The sequence below is a fragment of the Pogoniulus pusillus genome, chromosome 6, assembly GCF_015220805.1.
Source record: "Pogoniulus pusillus isolate bPogPus1 chromosome 6, bPogPus1.pri, whole genome shotgun sequence".
Lineage (NCBI taxonomy): Eukaryota > Metazoa > Chordata > Aves > Piciformes > Lybiidae > Pogoniulus > Pogoniulus pusillus.
Genome location: NC_087269.1, coordinates 29688913 through 29706773, shown reverse-complemented (window position 1 = coordinate 29706773; position 17861 = coordinate 29688913). Strand labels below are relative to the sequence as shown.

General features: G+C 51.5%; 1 protein-coding gene across 3 annotated transcripts in view; it reads right to left on the bottom strand.

Annotated features, from left to right (window-relative positions):
• Nucleotides 1–17861, bottom strand: part of CDH23 (cadherin related 23) — a 370794-nt gene that overhangs the window by 194108 nt on the left and 158825 nt on the right. For all 3 annotated transcript variants that reach the window (XM_064145069.1, XM_064145066.1, XM_064145068.1), the window contains exon 8: nucleotides 4014–4208. In XM_064145069.1, the coding sequence (XP_064001139.1) occupies nucleotides 4014–4208 (195 nt within the window). The remainder of the gene's footprint in view (nucleotides 1–4013; nucleotides 4209–17861) is intronic.

The window sequence follows — 17861 nt, the reverse complement described above, 5'->3', positions numbered from 1 at the left end:
CAAAACCCATCTGGATGTGTTCCTATGTGACCTGCCCCTTGATTGATGATCTCTGGAGGTCTTTTCCAACCCCTACCATTCTATGAGTCAATGAAATCCCTGTGAGGGAGTAGTGTATTTGCCATTGGAATGGGCTGCCCAGGGAGGTGGTGGAGTTGCTGTCCCTGAAGGTGTTGAATAAAAACCTGGATGAGGCACTTAGTGTCATAGTCTGGTTGACTGGACAGGGCTGGGTGCTAGGTTGGACTGGCTGAGCTTGGAGGTCTCTTCAAACCCGCCTGGCTCCATGATATGCCCCCCAATTTATCTCTGCTGGGAGTGATATGGGGCTAGATGGACCAAGGTGGCACCCTTAAGGATGTGATGATGTGCATCCTTATCTCCTTGAGGAAACCAGAGTAGAATATGGGAAAGAAAGGCACATTTCCCCCAGGGTGTGCTGCTTGGTCCCATGTTCTGTAACCCATTACGCAGCTCAAAGCTGCATCCTGGGAAAGCATGCTGGTGGCAGAGACTGGTAAGCAAACCAACAATGGGAAAGGCCTCCTCTCACTGGAGCACTTGAAATGAAATGAGGTATGTTTCAGAAAAGAAAAAGCTTCTGGGGAAAACACTATTTGGAAGGATTGGGCTGAAAGGTTGAGCTGATCGCCTGTGGCCCTGCGCTCTGCAGATGCCCAGCCTCTGAGGCCAAGCAGCCCTGCACAGCCCTCCACCTCCTCCTGACATTTGTGGTTCTGCATCAAGACAATGATCTTGATCAAATTACATGCTTCAAGAGCCCTAGCCAGCTGCCTGGAGGGGTCTGGAAGAGTGTGTGTCCCCCCTCCACTCCTGAATGCAGAGTTGGTCAGACATATCGTGGGGCTGAATCTCACCTTCCTCTGCTGCATCTGAGAAAGGCAAGGAGACAGAGTGCCTGCTTGTGTGGTGCTTGGGATCCACATGTTCTCTACTGAGCTCTTGTTAGGTTTGGTACTAGGAGAGAAGTTTCCCACTCATGGCAGGTATGAATTTACCTGGGTGGTCACCTGAATATATATCTCTTGAGTACTGTGTTCAGGTTTGGGCTCCTCAGTTTAAGAGGGACAATGATCTGCTGGAGAGGGTCCAGCGGAGAGCTACGAGGATGATGAGGGGACTGGAGGGCACTGCCTGATGAGGAGAGGCTGAGGGACCTGGGACTGCTTAGTCTGGAGAAGAGAAGACTGAGAGGGGATTTGATAACTGTTTATAAACACCTGAGGGCTGGGTGTCAAGAGAGGGGGACAGGCTCTGCTCACTGCTCCCTGTGATAGGACAAGGAGCAATGGGTGTAAGCTGCAGCACAGGAGGTTCTGCCTCAACACAAAGGGGAACTTCTTTACTGTAAGGGTCACACAGCACTGGAACAGGCTCCCCAGAGAGGTTGTGGGGTCTGCTTCTCTGGAGCCTTTCAAGGCCTGTCTGGATGTGTTCCTGTGTGCTCTGTGCTAGATTGTGTGGTCCTGCTCTGGCAGGGGGGTTGGACTCAATGATCTCCTTGGGTCCCTTCCAACCCCTAACACCCTGTGATCTCCCAGGGGTCTTCTCCCAGTATGGTGGTATTGCCTGTCATTAGGACGCTGGTTTCTCCTCATCTATTCATCAAAATTTTAACCCTTAATGCCTGAACTCAGCTTTTGCTCAGAAGGTTTAATAATTATAATCTGTGATGCACAAGGAATGGGAGCTAAGACCTTAATGGTCTGCATGCCCCATACTGGGTTTCTTCACCGAAGGAGCTGCAACCTTCTATGCAGAGGTCCCTGACAGGAATAAGATGCTGTTGGAGACAGGTGCAGCCTGTTACACCAACTGCACAGCAGCTATTTGAAAATACACACAGTGCTGTAATAACCCCAGTAAAGAATTCTGGATGTAGAATAATATAATCAGGGTTGGAAAGGACCACAAAGATCAGCCAGTTCCAACCTCCCTGCCATGCCCAGGGACACTCTACTCTAGAGCAGGCTGCACACAGCCTCATCCAGCCTGGCCTTAAACACCTCCAGCCATGGGGCCTCAAACACCTCCCTGGGAAACCCATTCCAGCCTCTCACCACTCTCAGGATCAACAACTTTCTCCTCACAGCCAGCCTCAATCTCCCCACCTCCAGCTTTGCTCCATTCCCCCTAGTCCTGGCACTCTCTGACAGCCTAAAAAGTCCCTCCCCAGCTTTTTGGAGGCCTCCTTCAGATCCTGGAAGGCCACAAGAAGGTCACCTCACAGCCTCCTCTTCTGCAGACTCAACAGCCCCAACTCTTTCAGTCTGTCCTCACAGCAGAGCTGCTCCAGCCCTCTCAGCATCCTCCTGGCCCTTCTCTGGACACACTCCAGCATCTCCACATCCCTCTTGCAATGGGGGCTCCAGAACTGGATGCAGTACTTCAGGCAGACTCTCAGCAGAGCACAGCAGAGGGGGAGAATCACCTCCCTGGCCCTGCTGGCCACACTTCTCCTCATGCAGCCCAGGCTCTGCTTGGCTTTCTGGGCTGCAAGTGCACACTGCTGGCTCCTGTTGAGCTTCTGGTCCACCAGCAGTACCCCCAAGTCCCCTCTCCTCAGGGCTGCTCTCCAGCCACTCACTGCCCAGCCTGCATTTGTGTTTGGCATTGCCTCCACCCAGCTGCAGGACCTTGCACTTGGTCTTATTGAAGCTCCTGAGATTGGCTTGTGCCCACCTCTGCAGCCTGTCCAGGTCCCTCTGGATGGATCCCTGCCCTCCAGCCTGTCTGCTGCACCACACAGCTTGGTGTGGTCAGCAAACTTGCTGAGGCTGCACTCAATGCCTCTGTCCATGGCACCCACAGAGATGTTGAACAAAACTGGTCCCAGGACTGATCCCTGAGATATACCCAAGGTGATGCCAGAGAGCAATCATATAATTGTTTTGAATGGAAAAGACCTCTAAGGTCTTGGCCTAACACTATAATGACCATTAAATGTGTCCTGAAGTGCCACATCTGCACATTTCTTGAACACCTCAATGGATGGTGACTCTGCCACCTTTCTGGGCAGCCTGTTCCAATGTGTGAGCAACCCTTTCAGTAAAGGAATTGTTCCTAATATCTGATCTAAACCTCTCATGGTGCAAATTTGGGCTGTTTACTCTCATTCTATGACTTGATATTAGGGAGAAGAGACCAACACCCACCTCACATAAAATAAGCAAGCAACAGCTCCTTCCCCAATGCATTCCTTACAGAAAACTCTTCCTCCACTGGGAGGAGGTCAAGTGCAAGGTCCTACACCTAGGTAGGAGAAACTCAAGCACAAATATGGACTGTGTGGGGAGTGGCTCAATAGCAGTCAGGAGAAGAAGGATTTGGGGGTATCAGTTGATGGTGAACTCACCATGAGCCAGCAATGGTCCCTGGCAGCCCAGAAGGCAGCTGTGTGCTGGGCTGCACCCAACACAGTGAGAGCAGCAGGGCAGGGAGGGGATCCTACCCCTCTGCTCTTGAGTCCCCACCTGGAGAACTGCATCCATTTCCAGTATCCCCACCCTAAGAAGGACATGTTGCTGCTAGAGTAGGTCTGAAGAAGGGCCACGAAGATGATCAGAGGGCTGGAAAACCTCCCCTATAAGGACAGGCAGCAAGAGCTGGGGCTGTTCAGGCTGATGAAGAGAAGGGCTTAGACCAACCTTCCAGTACCTGAAGGGGGCTGCAAGAAGGCCAGGAAAAGACTTGTTATAAGGGCTTATAGTGATAGGATGAGAGGGAACAGATTGAAGATTGAGAAGGGCAGGTTTAGACTGAAGACTAGGAAGAAATTCTTTACAGTGAGGGTGGCGAGACCCCAGAACAAGTTGCACAGGGAGGTTGTGGCTGCTCCCTCCCTGGAGGCATTCAAGGCCAGGTTGAATGTGGTCTTGAGCAACCTGGCGTAGCGCAAAGTGTCCCTGCCCATGGCAGGGGGTTGGAACGAGATGACCTTTAAGGTCCCTCCCAAGCCAAGGCGCTGTATGACTCTCGAGGGTAAGACTCACCGTGGCGTTGACCTGGAGCTGGTAGGCCTGGGTGACTTCGTAGTCCAGCTCCCGTATCACCGACACGATGCCGCGGCCGCTGTCGATGGCGAAGAAATCGGACGGCGGCTGGAAGGAGTAAAGCACACTGCCTCCTGCTCCCTGGTCTGGATCCGTGGCGTTCACTATGAAAATGGGAGTGCCCACCGGGGTATTCTGCAAAGACAGCCGTGAACACCTCTGTAAGGCGATGCAGCAGGCTGTTTGCCCAGCACAGCAATTTCCTGCACCCACCAGAGGGAATCCCTAGAGACCCAAACCCAACAACTTCAGCCCTGTGTTTTCAGGGTGTTTCTAGGTGATGGTTTATAACAGCATTGATGCTGCTGTGATTGAATCATAGAATCAACCAGGTTGGAAGAGACCTCCAAGCTCAGCCAGTCCAACCTAGCACCCAGCCCTGGCCAATCAACTAGACCATGGCACTAAGTGCCTCAGCCAGGCTTTGCTTCAACACCTCCAGGCACAGCAACTCCACCACCTCCCTGGGCAGCCCATTCCAATGCCAATCACTCTCTCTCTCCTCACATCCAGCCTAGACCTCCCCTGCCACAACTTCAGACTGTGTCCCCTTGTTCTATTGCTGCTTGCCTGGCAGAAGAGACCAACCCCACCTGGCTACAGCCTCCCTTCAGGTAGAATCATAGAATCATAGAATCAACCAGGTTGGAAGAGACCTCCAAGATCATCCAGTCCAACCTAGCACCCAGCCCTATCCAGTCAACTAGACCATGGCACTAAGTGCCTCATCCAGTTGACTGGATAGGGCTGGGTGATAGCTGTAGACAGCAGCAGTTGTTACACTTTTCTAATAGCAGTCATAGAGCTGTGGTCAAGAAGGTACTCTGGCACAAACCCTTATTTTCCCAGACAACCTCAACTTTGCAGGAAAATGAGTCTCTTTGATGAAACTTGTTTTCTGCTCAAAGGCACTCTTCATTTTCAACTCTCTTTCCCTCTCCATTTTAACCATGAAGCATCGACCTGGGCAAAGAGGAACTTAACGATGTCCCTCAAAGACAAGTGTAAGGTCCTGCACCTGGGGAGGAACAACCAGGACAGGTTGAGGACTTGACCTGCTGGAAAGCAGCCATGCAGAGAAAGATCTGGGAGGGCTGGTAGACAGTGAGCCAACAACATACCCTCCTGGCCAAATAGGCTAAAGGGATCCTCGGGGCTATAATGAAGACTGTGGCCAGCATGTCATGGAAGGTTCTCCTGCCCCTCTGCCCTGACCTAGAGAGGCCACAACTAGAGTATTGTGTCCAGTTCTGGGGTCCCTGTTTCAAGAGAGGCAGGGAACTAGTGGAAAGAGTCCAGCAGATGCTGTGAAGATGATGAAAGGACTGAGGCATCTTCGTGAGGAAGAAAGGCTGAGAGACCTGGAGCTGTTAGCCTGGAGAAGAGCAGACTGAAAGGGGATCTTCTCAAGGCTTATCAATATCTAAAGGGCAGGGGGCAAGAAGACAGGGTCAGACTCTTTTCAGTGGTGTCCAGTGACAGCAGAAGGAGCAACAGGCACAAACTGGAACCCAAGAGGTTCCATCTGAATAGGAGAGAAAACTCCTTTGCCATGATGTTGCTGGAGCAGTCTGCCCAGAGAGGTTGTGGAATCTTTTCTCTGGAGAGAAACTGGGCAAAAACTACAATGGGTGACCCTGCTTTAAGCAAGAGAGATGAAAGAGGCGACCTCAGAGGTCCCTACCAACCCCCAGCACGCTGGGGGCTCAGTGTTTAAATATAAGAGAACCTTTGGGGGGGAGGGGATAAAAAAAAAACAACAAAAAAAGGAGACAAAAATAAAAATGCATTAAATGCAACACAGAACTTTACCTAAAATCCCAAGTTTTCTGGTTTCCACAGCAACTAGAGCCCGGCCCCATTAACGCAGACGTTAACTTTTAAGTCGTCATCAATCTGGAACTAATCTACATGCATAAAATACGCAGCTGAGTGCACAAAATCAGCAATGGCAAGTGCAGTTTGGCACTTCTTATTGTTTAACTTCACAGCAGGGAGAACAATTATCCATTTTTGGTGGAGCAGCTGCATGTTCCTATGCAAATCTTAAATGCATATTCTTCCCTCTGGAGAGCGGCCAGGAAGAAAGGGACCTGGGGGTACTGGTAGATAGTAGGCTGAATGTGAGCCAGCAGCGTGTCCAGGTGTCTAAGAGAGGCAATGGCATCCTGGCCTGTGTCGGGAACAGTGTGGCCAGTAGGACAAGGGAAGTTATTCTTCCCCTGTACTCAGCACTGCTCAGGCCACAGCTTGAGTGCTGTGTCCAGTTCTGGGCTCCTCAGTTCAAGAGAGATGTTGAAGTACTGAAAGGTATTGAGAGAAGGGCAATGAAGCTGGTGAGGAGCCTGGAACACAAACCCTGTGAGGAGAGGCTGAGGGAGCTGGGAGTGTTTAGCCTGAGAAAGAGGATGCTCAGGGCTGACCTCATTGCTGTCTCCAACTCCCTGAAGGGAGGCTGTAGCCAGGTGGGGTTGGTCTCTTCTGCCAGGCAAGCAGCAAGAGAAGAAGGGGACACAGTCTCAAGTTGTGGCAGGGGAGGTCTAGGGTGGAATTTAGGAGGAAGTTGTTGTCAGAGAGAGTGATTGGCATTGGAATGGGCTGCCCAGGGAGGTGGTAGATTTACCATCCCTGGAGGTGTTGAAGCAAAGTCTGGTTGAGGCACTTAGTGCCATGATCTAGTTAACTGGATAGGGCTGGGTGCTAGGTTGGAGTGGCTGAGCTTGGAGGTCTCTTCCAACCTGTTTGACTCTATGATTCTCTCCTTCTCTAAAAGCAGAAGCACAGAACCAAAAGCAAAACATCTTTGCTGGTGACCTGGGCTGCAGGTATGCGAAGATCACAACGGCTCAGGCAAGCCCATGCGGTTTGTAACACGTTTGAGGGCTGATGAAGGGCTAAGACTTGAAAGAGAGACAGCAAAGGTCAGAAGCAAGATGTGACAGCAACTGGTTCTGGGCAGTTGGGATAATAAGGATTACTTCTGCAAACCTTTCCCCAGGCGCCTGCGTCTCATTGTTAACTTCATTGGCATTAAATTGCTCATCCTCAGCTCAGAGAGGCGTCGTGAAGTGCTGAGGAGGTAGAAAGGACTCTTGAGGAGAGTCAGGGTTTAGAAGTTAAGAGTTTAGAAGCTCCACCGCTTCGAAGCAGAGCTTACCCTGAAAATCCTTGGCTGTTTTCTAGAGCTCACAAAGCTTGAAGTAAGCCAGAGCCAGAGCCCCAGCAAGGCCATCCCAGCCCACCACCTCTGCGAGAAACCTGGGCCCCACACTTGGAGATAGGATTTAACCAGCTTGGCTGCTAGCACCAGAAAAGAACACCAGCAACTCATTTCCCCACCAGCGAGGGTCAAGCTGGCAGAAATTTGCCTTCCAGGCATATTGCTGTGAGCTTGATCAGGTGGAGCAGGGAACCCAGGGCACAATCCACATCTCATGCTGATGAATGCAGACCCTGGGCACTCACCCTCACACCTCCCTGCCCTTGCACCCAGCCACGTGGCACCACAGGGATGCTCTGACATGTAAGCTCGCCTCAGGCTCCAGCAAAATTCCACTTTCTTCACTTCAATGCCACTTCTGCTGAGGTGTCAGAGGCTGTGCTTCCCACCTAGACGTTTTCATTTGCTTTCCTTTCTTCCCCCCACCCCCTTAAATGAAGCTGCTGAAGAAAGCCTCACAGGGCACGGCCTGAGGATTACTTTTCAAAGCACCATCAAGTTTTTTTTGCCATCAGTAATGCAGCACAAGAGGCTCTACCTCAACACAAGAGGGAACTTCTTTACTGCAAGGGTCACAGAGCACTGGAACAGGCTCCCCAGAGAGGTTCTGAGGTCTCCTTCCCTGGAGCCTTTCAAGGCCTATCTGGATGTGTTCCTCTGTGCTCTGTGTTAGATAGTATTGTCCTGCTCCAGCAGGGTGGTTGGACTCGAACTCCTTGGGTCCCTTCCAACCCCTAATATCCTGTAACCAGAGCATAAAAGATAGAGCTAGAAGGAACCTCAGAAGAGAAACCTGTCCCCAAGCTACACCTAAATCATTCCCAACCTTAAAGTGCTGGAGGCATCACACCCTTCCTCCTCGGTCCATTTTTCCCAGCAGTTTGCCACCTTTTGCCTTACAACTGCTCATTTTCTGGCATGCTTTAACCCACACCTGCCCTGCCAGCCCTTGGCTTGGGGCCATGCATGCAGCATGTTGATCCTGGCTTCTGCATTTAGACTGCTTCCAACTGGGACTTGGAAGTTATGTTGAGGTGAAGTCCTTCATGGGGGAGTTCCACTCACTCTGGTGAGTAAACACTTGGCTGAGCACTCCCAAGACACCTTCTCAGACAGGACTAGAGCATCCCTCCATCCCTCTCTAGGCTGCCTGCTTCCCCCAAGCCATCATGATCTGGCAGAAGCTGCAGAGCATCCTGCAGCTCTCCTCTTGCTGCTGCCTTGCAGCTTTGACTGCTGAGGTCCACATACTCCCAACAACTGTCATATCAAATCCCAGAGCCACACAGAATCACAGGATGATGGAGGCTTGGAAGGGATTTCCAGAAATCATCTACTGTGCAAAGTGGTTCACTTAAGGAACCTTCCCCAGAGCCATAAAGTTGTCAATGTCAAGGCGAAGAGCATCACATATTAACCATTAATAGGGGCAAGAGGGGAGAGGCAGAGAAAGAGCAGACCTAGGGCAGCACAGACGAAGCCTGGGGCACATTGTCCCAGGAATAATAATATTCATAAGGAAAATGCTGGACTTGATGAATAACTGTGTCTCCTCTTCTTTTTAAGTGCCCCCAGCCACTCCTTTTAACATGCAAATCCACTCTGGTCACCCGTGATTATGGGGCTGTGCAAGAGGAGAGCTTGATTTGTCCAGCATTGTATTTCATACAATAGCCCAAAAGCAGGCTTTGAAGAGAGTTCATTTCCTTGTCCTTCCAAAGGAGAAGCTGCCTGGAGGGACCTGGAGGTCACCAGCTCTGGTGGTGCTCCTGCCCCCTGCAAACACTACCTGAGCTCTTAGTGATTATTGAGTTTTTATCCGCATTTGATAGTTTGCTGACCAGGAGAGTGAAACTCAAGCAGAAAGGGTAGCAGGAGCTTGCCAGTCTGGATGGGTGGGCAGAGGCCAATGGGATGACATTGAACAAGGCCAAGTGAAGGGTTCTGCACTTTGGCCACAACAACCCCAAGCAGCACTACAGGCTGAGGACAGAGTGGCTGAGAGCAGCCAGGCAGAGAGGGAGCTGGGGGTGCTGGTAGAGAGTAGCTGAAGATGAGGCAGCAGTGTGCCCAGGTGGGCAGGAGAGCCAATGGCATCCTGGGCTGGCTCAGGAAGAGTGTGGCCAGCAGGACAAGGGAGGTTCTTCTGCCCCTGTACTCAGCACTGCTCAGGCCACAGCTTGAGTGCTGTGTCCAGTTCTGGGCTCCTCAATTCAAGAGAGATGTTGAGGTGCTGGAAGGTGTCCAGAGAAGGGCAAGGAAGGTGGTGAGGGTCCTGGAGGGAGCACAGCCCTGTGAGGAGAGGCTGAGGGAGCTGGGGGTGTTTGGCCTGCAGAAGAGGAGGCTCAGGGCCAACCTCATTGCTGCCTACAAGTACCTGAAGGGAGGCTGTAGCCAGGTGGGGTTGGTCTCTTCTGTCAGGCAAGCAGCAAGGGCACACAGTCTCAAGTTGCGGCAGGGGAGGTCTAGGCTGGATGTCAGGAGGAAGTTGTTGGCAGAGAGAGTGATTGGCATTGGAATGGGCTGCCCAGGGAGGTGGTGGAGTCACCGTCCCAGGTGTTCAAAAGAAGACTGGATGAGGCATTTAGTGCCATGGTCTACTTGACTGGATAGGGCTGGGTACTAGGTTGGAGTGGCTGGTTTTATGATTCTCTAATTCTATGTCTGGGCTTGGGAACCAGCTATGGGTACCTACACCAAAGCATCTGAGGGGCTGGGAAGAACCCCGGGGCAGGACCAGAGTGTTGGGGCAGCAGACACCTGGAAGCAGGAAGGTGGGTGCATGAGCAAAGCACAGGGTGGGTGAATTTAGGAGAGGAGCAGAAGGAAATACAGGCAAAACAAGATGGTTAGAGAGAGTAAAATCCCTGAGGCCATCTAAAGTGTATAGGCTTGTAGAGAAATCTCAGTACTGAATCTAGTTGATTTGTTAGGGCTGGGTGATAGGTTGGACTGGATGATCTTGGAGGTCTCTTCCAACCTGGTTGATTCTATGATTCTATGATTCATAGAATCAACCAGGTTGGAAGAGACCTGCAAGCTCAGCCAGTCCAACCTAGCACCCAGCCCTGCCCAATCAATCAGACCATGGCACTAAGTGCCTCAGCCAGGCTTTGCTTCAACACCTCCAGGCACGGTGACTCCACCATCTCCCTGGGCAGCCCATTCCAATGCCAATCACTCTCTCTGACAACAACTTCCTCCTAACATCCAGCCTAGACCTCCTCTGGCACAACTTGAGTCCCTATACCTTACAGTACACAGGTCATAAGGATGCGGACCTATACGAAGTGCTCTGAATAATGCCTTTTTTTCCCCCCCTTGGATTCAAGTTTAAAAACCCTCCAACTTCTAGCAAAGTAGAAGCAGCTGTGGGATGCAGATATCCCACATCAACAGTCCTCCATGAAAAGAGGACTCATTTCCAGCGTCCACGCTCAGGCAGGACACAGTCACGACTCAGAGGAATTTCAGCCTGTCTGGCTTAAAGAATGTAAGAAGTATGCCTTTGAAATCCTCTTGCCATTTTTGGGTCAAATCGGCTGGGAGCTATTGCTCAGCAGGAGGCTGCCGTCTTTATTCCTCAGAGGATGCAGCCCATCATCTAAACAATGGAGCAAAACATCTGTAGAAATAGAGCTGGCAGGGGAGGCTGGGGCTTGGAAGTAAATAACAGGCAGTGGGCTCATCCCAGGGAGACCCAGCTGGTGAGTCCTGCACTGGGTCAGCTACAGGCTGGGGACAGAGTAGCTGGAGAGCAGCCAGAAAGAAAGGGACCTTGGGGTTCTGGTAGAGAGTAGCTGAACATGAGGCAGCAGTGGGCAGGAGAGCCAATGGCATCCTGGCCTGGCTCAGGAAGAGTGTGGCCAGCAGGACAAGGGAAGTTCTTCTTTCCTTGCACTCAGCACTGCTCAGACTGCGTCCAGTTCTGGGCTCCTCAATTCAAGAGAGATGTTGAGGTGCTGGAAGGTGTCCAGAGAAGGGCAAGGAAGGTGGTGAGGGGCCTGGAGCACAGCCCTGTGAGGAGAGGCTGAGGGAGCTGGGGGTGTGCAGCCTGCAGAAGAGGAGGCTCAGGGCTGACCTCATTGCTGTCTGCAGCTACCTGAAGGGAGGCTGTAGCCAGGTGGGGTTGGTCTCTTCTGCCAGGCAAGCAGCAAGGGGACACAGTCTCGAGTTGTGGCAGGGGAGGTCTAGGCTGGATGTTAGGAGGAAGTTATCTTGCCAGAGAGAGTGATTGGCATTGGAATGGGCTGCCCAGGGAGGTGGTGGAGTTGCCATCCTTGGAGGTGTTGAAGCAAAGCCTGTCTGAGGCACTTAGTGCCATGGTCTGGTTGATTGGGCAGGGCTGGGTGCTAGGTTGGACTGGCTGAGCTTGGAGGTCTCTTCCAACCTGGTTGATTCTATAATTCTAAGACAGAACACTGCTCTTGCATTTGCAGGGTCTGGCCCATTTATAAGACCTTCCTACACGTCCCTTGTGGCATAGCAAGGATTAATTGTGGTTCTGCTTAGTTCAGTGACAGGCAAAAAGAGCAAATTTTGTCTTTTGGATTTTTTTTCCTGTTCAGAACACAAACAGAACTGCAGACAGATGAGAGGCTACAGATGCCCATGGCAGCCAGGTGAGTTTTCTACACGAGTCTTTCTGTCATTTTTAAGGCTCTAGTCCCTCTCCAGCAGACAGTGACGAGACTCTGCTCTCCGTGGAAAAAAAGAACTGGTGACAAAACTGTGTCACACCATTAAATCTTTGTTATGATGCCAGCAGATGTGAGACAAAAATAAACATACAGACAGATGCCACCAACAGAGGAGAAGGAGGCAAACGGGAGTGGGACCTGTTACTGACCTGTCTCCAGCATCCCATCCTTCATCCAACAGCTCAGCAGGACCAGCTCCAGCACTCAGGTCTCACCTCAAGTGGTCAGGTGCAATGCCAAAGAGCTGCTGGGCTGCATGGCAGAGAGGTCATCTGTGGGTCCCACCTCAAATATTTCTGGTGAGCCAAGTGCAATGCCACAGAGCTGCTGGGCTGCATGGCAGAAAGGTCACCTGTGCCTTTGGGCCACAAAGATGATCCAAGATGAAGATGAGTGGGGGACCTGGGGTTGTTAAGCCTGGAGAAGAGAAGACTGGGGGGACATCAGAGCTGTCCTCTAATGCCTAAAGAGAACCTACAGGAAGGCTGGAGAGGGACTTTTCACAAGAGTATCTAGAGACAGGGCAAGGGGAATGGTTTGAAGCTGAGGGAGAGTAGGCTTAGACAGGATCTCAGGGGAAGTTATTCAGTGCAAGGGTGGTGAGACTCTGCAATAGGTTTCCCAGGGAAGGTTGTGGATGCCTCCTCCCTGGAGGTGTTCAAGGCCAGGTTGAATGAGGCTTCAACAGCCAAGTCTACTGCAGAGGCATCCCTGCCCATGGCAAGGAGGTTGCAGTAGATGATCTCTGAGGTCCCTTCCAACCAAAGTCATTCCATGACTCTATGACTAAACCCTATCCCCAAATGTCCTCCCACTCCAGATGACTGAATTGTGACCCCAAATTCTATGGAATTGTTTCATTTGGAAAACACTCAAATCATCAATCCAACACCACCCTGGCCACTAAACCACATCTTAAAGTATCACGTCTAAACCTTTAAGGACAGTGACTCCACCACCTCCTTCGCAACCTATTCCAATGCCTGACCACTCTTTCAGTACAGAAATTGTTCCTAATAACCCATCTAAACCTCCTCTGGTGGAAGATTATGATGATCATTTTGCCATAAATAAGCAAGACAGGTTTAAACTGTTGTAAAAGCCCTCTAGAAGAATTCCTGGGAGTCCTAGAAGGAAAGACTGAATGGTAACACACATGACTACCCAAAGCACTGGGAAGTGTTTAAGGCCAGGCTGGATGAGGCTCTGGGCAGCCTGCTCTAGAGTAGGGTGTCCCTGCCCATGGCAGGGGGTTTGGAACTAGATGATCCTTGTGGTTCCTTCCAACCTTAACTGATTCTATGTTTCTAAGACCAAGCCGATAGCAGCAATGTACAAGAGGGAACTATTCCATTGCAGTTTGTCACCAACAGCAAAGACAGACTCAGGTGAGTCAGTAATCATATCCCTCTCCAAACATGAAAGGATGCTGCTGCACAAGGTGGAGGCAAAGGAAAGACCAAGACCTTACCTCTCTCACACCGACACAACGCTACAAGATGTATCAATGCCTGTAAAAGCGACCAGGAAGAAGTTGTGTTTCCATCCAAAGCTCTCACAGGTATGCAGCAAATGCCTCCCCTGTCCTGAGCTGTCACCTACCATGCAACCTTCCAGCATGAGAGACCAGACACAGATGTGTCCTCTGTTAACCCTAGCAAGTTGACAGCCAGGACACCAAAGCCTTATACTATATCCTCTGAAGAAGGGCAGCAAAGGCTGAAGAGAAAGGCATCAGAAAAAGGCATTTTTAGACTATTTACACCTCTTTCCCTCTCTCTATCTCTGCATCTTATCATGAAGCCTGCTATAAGTAATAAAATTTCTGATGGGTGCTGCTCTGATGCAAGGTGGATTATGACCTGGAGAATCATAGAATCAAGTAGGTTGGAAGAGACCTCCAACCTCAGCCAGCCCAACCTAGCACCCAGCCCTGCCCAATCAACCAGACCATGGCACTAAGTGCCTCAGCCAGGCTTTGCTTCAACACCTCCAGGCACAGCAACTCCACCACCTCCCTGGGCAGCCCATTCCAATGCCAATCACTCTCTCTGACAACAACTTCCTCCTAACATCCAGCCTAGACCTCCCCTGACACAACTTGAGACTGTGTCCCCTTGTTCTGTTGCTGCTTGCCTGGCAGAAGAGACCAACCCCACCTGGCTACAGACTCCCTTCAGGGAGTTGCAGACAGCAATGAGGTCAGCCCTGAGCCTCCTCTTCTCCAGGACAAACACCCCCAGCTCTCTCAGCCTCTCCTCACAGGGCTGTGCTCCAGGCCCCTCACCAGCTTCATTACCCCTCTCTTGACATGTTCCAATACCTGAACATCTGTCTTGACTTCAGGAGCCCAGAACTGGACACAGATGCAGGTTCTGGGGGCATGAGATGCTCTTTCAGGTAAATTATATAAGGACTGTTAGAGAGAACTCCTTAAAGTGGTGAGAGCACAATCTCCTCCTGTCTGCCACCAAACAACCTCTGAGGGGAGCAGAATCAGGGTGAGAGTTGGCACTGGAGAAGCAATGGAGACTAGCAGGGCCATGCCACCACCAGGATGAGAGGTGGGTTGGGTGAGAAGCTCCCAAGCTAAAAGAATCCCAGATCAAGGAAAACTTTGGAGCAACTTTCAGGGCATGCTTGAAACCAAGTGAGTGAGGTCCTCTCTCACAGAATCCCAGCATGGTAGGGGTTGGAAGGGACCTCTGGAGATCATCCCAGACTAACTCCACTGCTAAAGGAGGGTCAGCCACAGCAGCCTGCCCAAGATCACAACGTCCAGGCACGTTTGGAAACTCTCCAGAGGAGATTCCACAACTTCTCTGGGCAGAATGGCTCCAGGCTCTGTCACCCTTGACCCTTTTCATTCAGGGCAACAATGAGAAGGGTGTTTGCAGGAAAAGCAGGATCCATGCTGTTCCACCAGGGCTACAGCCTCTGCTCTCAGAGCATGCAAAAGCCTCTGGCTCTCAGACAGCTGCTCAGCCTGCTAGAGGAGCAGATTTGCACAGCATCTTGGAGAGCTTTACCGCCAGAGCAAAACCATTTCACGGGCCACAGGCCACCAACACCTTGAACATGCCTTGATCCATCAGTCTTATCCAACTGGCCTGAGGACAAAGGGCTGAGAGGTGGAATATGTGGTGCTGACTTTTTTACAGCAGGGTCAGAGTTGGATAGAAGTAAAAGTGGGAGATGAAGCAGAGGAGCCAATGTTCTCAGATCATAGAATCAGTCAGGGCTGGAAAGGACTTCAAGGATCATCCAGCTCCAACCCCCTGGCCATGGGCAAGGACACCTCACACTAGATCAGGTTGCTCAGAGCCACATCCAGCCTGACCTTAAAACCTCCCAGGGATGGAGCTTCTACCACCTTCCTGGGCAACCTGCTCCAGTGCCTCACCACCCTCATAGTGAAGAACTTCTTCCTAACATCCAATCTGACTCTACCCACTTCTAGTTTTTCCCCATTCCCCCTAATTCTATCACTACCTGACATCCTAAGAAGTACCTCAGCAGCATTCTTGCAGCCTCCTTCAGATACTGGAAGACCACAATAAGGCCTCCTCAGAGCCTTCTCTCCAGATTGAACAGCCCCAACTCTCTCAGTCTGTCTCCACAGGAATCATAGAATCAACCAGGTTGGAAGAGACCTCCAAGATCATCCAGTCCAACCTAGCACCCAGCCCTCTCCAATGAACCAGACCATGGCACTAAGTGCCTCATCCAGGCTTTACTTCAACACCTCCAGGGATGGCAACTCCACCACCTCCCTGGACAGCCCATTCCAATGCAAATCACTCTCCAGCCCTCTGATCATTCTCATGGCCCTTCTCTGAACACCTTCTAGCACATCCATATCTTTCCTGTAACAGGGGCTCCAGAACTGGATGCAGTACTCAAGGTGGGGGTCTCACCGGAGTAGAGGGGGAGAATCCCCTTCTTTGACCTGCTGGCTATGCCTCTGCTGACACAACCCAGGATATAACTGTCTCTCTGAGTTCCCTTCCCTTTAAAATGCATCCACCTTTCCAACCTACAGAGAGGCTGTAACAAACTTCGGCGAGGCACCAAACGTGCTGATCTGGGGATGGTCTCTCCAAGCCCACCTCTCACCTCCGGTGGCTTGGCCACACGGAAAACCTCCATCTGAGCTCCCAGGGCAAAGTCACCCCAGCAGAAGCTGGTAGAGGCGATTAGGATGCGGCTGTGCTCATGCTGTACCCATGCAAATAATGTGGAAAAACGGCAGGCAATCTGGCCCAGCAGCTGGCTGAAGGTCGAGGAGACGAGAGCGAGCAACGCAGGCGGACCAGGGGGCACACAGCGGTGGGCACCAGTTCCCCAGCAACAGGCGTGCCCCCTGCCGAGCTGCCCACCCTCTGATCTTCACATCAGCGCTGAAACAGTCTGACCAGACCTATTTCAGGTCTCTTTTTTCCCCCCTCCCCACTTCTGCATCAAGGCAGGAGCTGACCGCTCCCATCAGGAGACGCTTGGCTGCTTCGCGCTCCTGTTATAGCTCAGGTCAGCCTATTACCGTGAAATCATTGCCCGCTGCTGCTCCTGCCGGCTCTCTCCCTCTGCCTGCCTCTCGCCGCCGTGCAGCAGGGCAGAAGAAAGCAGCGTTTCACTCTGCTAAAAGCCAGGTCAGACATCCCTCTGCTCAAGTTAGAGGCGTTTCCCACCAATCCCACCTCAGAGAACAGAATCATAGAATCAACCAGGTTGGAAGAGACCTCCAAGCTCATCCTGTCCAACCTAGCACCCAGCTCTGTCCAATCAACCAGACCATGGCACTAAGTGCAAGGCAGTTGAAGGGCAGGAAGGAGGTCTGATGTCCCTTGCTCAATGTGGGACATCTCAGAGCTAATAAGTCCCAAGTACTCTTCTGCTACAGCTTGAACCTCAGAATGGCTTGGGTTGGAAAAGACCCTTAAAGATCTTGTTCAAGCCACCCTGGCCAATGGCAGGGGCACGTCCCATCGGACCAGGCTGCTTAAAGCCTCAGCCAAGCTTGGTATTAAATACACACTTCCAGAGACGAGGCAGTCACAACATCTCTTGGCAACCTATTCCAACCTGGTTGATTCTATGATGCTATTCTATGATTGGACAGGGCTGCGTGATAGGTTGGACTGGATGACCTTGGAGGTCTCTTCCAACTTGATTGATTCTATGATCATCCTCATAGTGAAAAACTTCTTCCTAACAATCCATGAAAACCTACTCTGCCCTAGTTACTTGCACTATAACCATAAGCCCTTACAAAAAGTCCCTCTCCAGCTTTCCCATTGGCCCCCTCCAGGTATTGGAGGGCCACGATAAGGTCTCCCCAGACTCTTCTTCATGCTGAACAGATCCCACTCCCTCAGCCTACCCTCACAGAAGAAGTGCTTCAGCCTTCTGCCCTGCCTCTGAACCCTCTCCAGCAAATCACAGGCTCACAGGATGTCAGGGGTTGGAAGGGACCCAAGGAGATCATCGAGTCCAACCCCCCTGCCAGAGCAGGACAATACTATCTAACACAGAGCACACAGGAACACATCCAGACAGGCCTTGGAAGGCTCCAAAGAAGGAGACCCCACAACCTCTCTGGGGAGCCTATTCTGGTGCTCTGTGACCCCTTGTGTTGAGGCAGAACCTCTTTTGCTGCAGCTTACACCCATTGCTCCTTGTCCTATCCCAGGGAGCAGTGAGCAGAGCCTGTCCCCCCTCTCCTGGCCAGCCCTCAGGTACTTACAAACATTTATCAAATCCACTTTAAGTCTTCTCTTCTCCAGACTAAGCAGCCCCAGGTCCCTCAGCCTCTCCTCATCAGGCAGTGCCCTCCAGTCCCCTAATCACCCTCGTAGCCTTCTGCTGGAC